This window comes from Acanthisitta chloris, unplaced genomic scaffold (assembly GCF_000695815.1).
Source record: "Acanthisitta chloris isolate BGI_N310 unplaced genomic scaffold, ASM69581v1 scaffold14997, whole genome shotgun sequence".
Lineage (NCBI taxonomy): Eukaryota > Metazoa > Chordata > Aves > Passeriformes > Acanthisittidae > Acanthisitta > Acanthisitta chloris.
The window spans coordinates 52,284-54,107 of record NW_008683296.1 but is presented as its reverse complement, the minus strand read 5'-3'; the positions used below and the strand labels follow the sequence as shown (position 1 = coordinate 54,107).

The 1,824-nt window shown below is 38.1% G+C and overlaps 1 protein-coding gene across 1 annotated transcript in view; it reads right to left on the bottom strand.

Annotated features, from left to right (window-relative positions):
- Positions 1–137: 137 nt before the first annotated feature.
- LOC103806211 (suppressor of tumorigenicity 7 protein homolog) overlaps positions 138–1,824 on the bottom strand; it is a gene marked incomplete at both ends in the record, with an annotated part of 49,311 nt that continues 47,624 nt past the window's right edge. The window contains one exon of the mRNA XM_009078891.1: positions 138–354. Coding sequence (XP_009077139.1) covers positions 138–354 — 217 coding nt within the window. The remainder of the gene's footprint in view (positions 355–1,824) is intronic.

Genomic DNA, 1,824 nt, shown 5'->3' with positions numbered 1-1,824 from the left:
AAGAGCCATCTCAACCAGAGAAGACAGACAGTAGTGTCTTTTACTGATTAGCTTCCTTAATAGTTGTGCGAATATTCCCCTGCTCACACATCGTTTGATGTTTCATTTATACTACTGAACATGCAGGTATTGAATACCTGGCGGTATTTAGCTCAGCCCTTCCTGCACAGATGTCTTTATTTACTAGAAGGGAGCAACAGCATAGAATACTCACAGCTTTTGCAAAGACCCCCATAAGCTCTGGGAACTGATGTGTCAGGAGGGCCAGCATGGCTGTGAAAGAACAGAGTCCAGCAGTGAAGAGGATGAAGAAGGGAAGTTCTTTCTTGGGGTAAACAGAAACTTCATGAAATGCTGCAGAAAAAAAAGATGGGAAGGGGAATGCATTATACATTGAAAAAAATCAAAAACCAGCAAACAAACAAAACAAACCCAACATTTTTATGGGTTTAAACAGTCAGAGACACCCAAAGATGCTTTTGAAGGAAGAAATACATAGAATCATGGAATCAGCTGGGTTGGAAAAAACCTCAAAGATCATTGAGTCCAACCCTACCATGGTTTCTAGATCATGGCACTAAGTCTATTATACATTGAAAAAAATCAAAAACCAGCAAACAAACAAAACAAACCCAACATTTTTATGGGTTTAAACAGTCAGAGACACCCAAAGATGCTTTTGAAGGAAGAAATACATAGAATCATGGAATCAGCTGGGTTGGAAAAAACCTCAAAGATCATTGAGTCCAACCCTACCATGGTTTCTAGATCATGGCACTAAGTCTAAAACATCTACATGGTTACTAGATCATGGCACTAAGTCTGAAACATCTAAGGTCAACATTATTGTTATGTCAGTCATCTCTGCCAAGTAATTCTCATCTAAAGATCACGTTTCTGGCTTACTCTGGCCCTGTGTCCATGATACTTTTGCCTTCCTTGTGTCAGCACTAACTATAATGCAGCTGGGCAACAACTAATCCCAGGAAACTAACTTAGAAATAAACATCCATATTTTATGCAAGTCATTGACTAACCAATCACATGGCTGCATATTTGCTAATAGTGATACCCAGAAATGCAGAAAAACATGCCCAGGAGCAGCAGTGAGACCAACCCTGCAGAAGCATGGCTGCAGGCTGGCTTAAGTGGGTTGCAAAACTACAGCCTTTGTAGCAGTAAATTCTGAGAGTTTAATCTGCAGAACCAAGAAAAGTTATGCTAAAAGTAGGACATATAAACATGTACTTTAAATTCAGACTTTCAGAATTAATAAAATTAATTAAATTAATAGTGAATTGTTAAGGTGTTGGCTAATTTACACTGATAGCAATACAGAAATTTCCTTGACTCTGGTATGAAAAATCCTTCACTGGACTCCAAAGAAAGTGGCACTGAAAAGACTAGAAGGGTCAGAAGAGGATAATGAATATTTAACCAGAAGAATATATATCCCTTAAATTTTTATGGTGTCTCAGATTCAAGGTGAAAATTTGGCTGGGTTGGCAAAAGGTCTGATGGAATATTTCCTATCTCTTTCACTCCTTCAGTCTATAGTTTGGAGCTAAAGTCATGATAAATGCAAACTTTGAAACATTTTTTCTCATACAGGACCAGCCTCAAGGCTTCCCATGTACTCAAATCCTATGGCTATTCATACACATTATTCATACAGATACAAGAGTAATGAAATATTACTCTTTCATTTTGCCTATTTTCTTTGCTTCAGTGATCAGCTCTCATCTCATTGTACTTGCAGACAACACAAGCACAGGATAATCCAGCAACATGGCAGGACAATATTCTTGACTGCATCTATTCAGA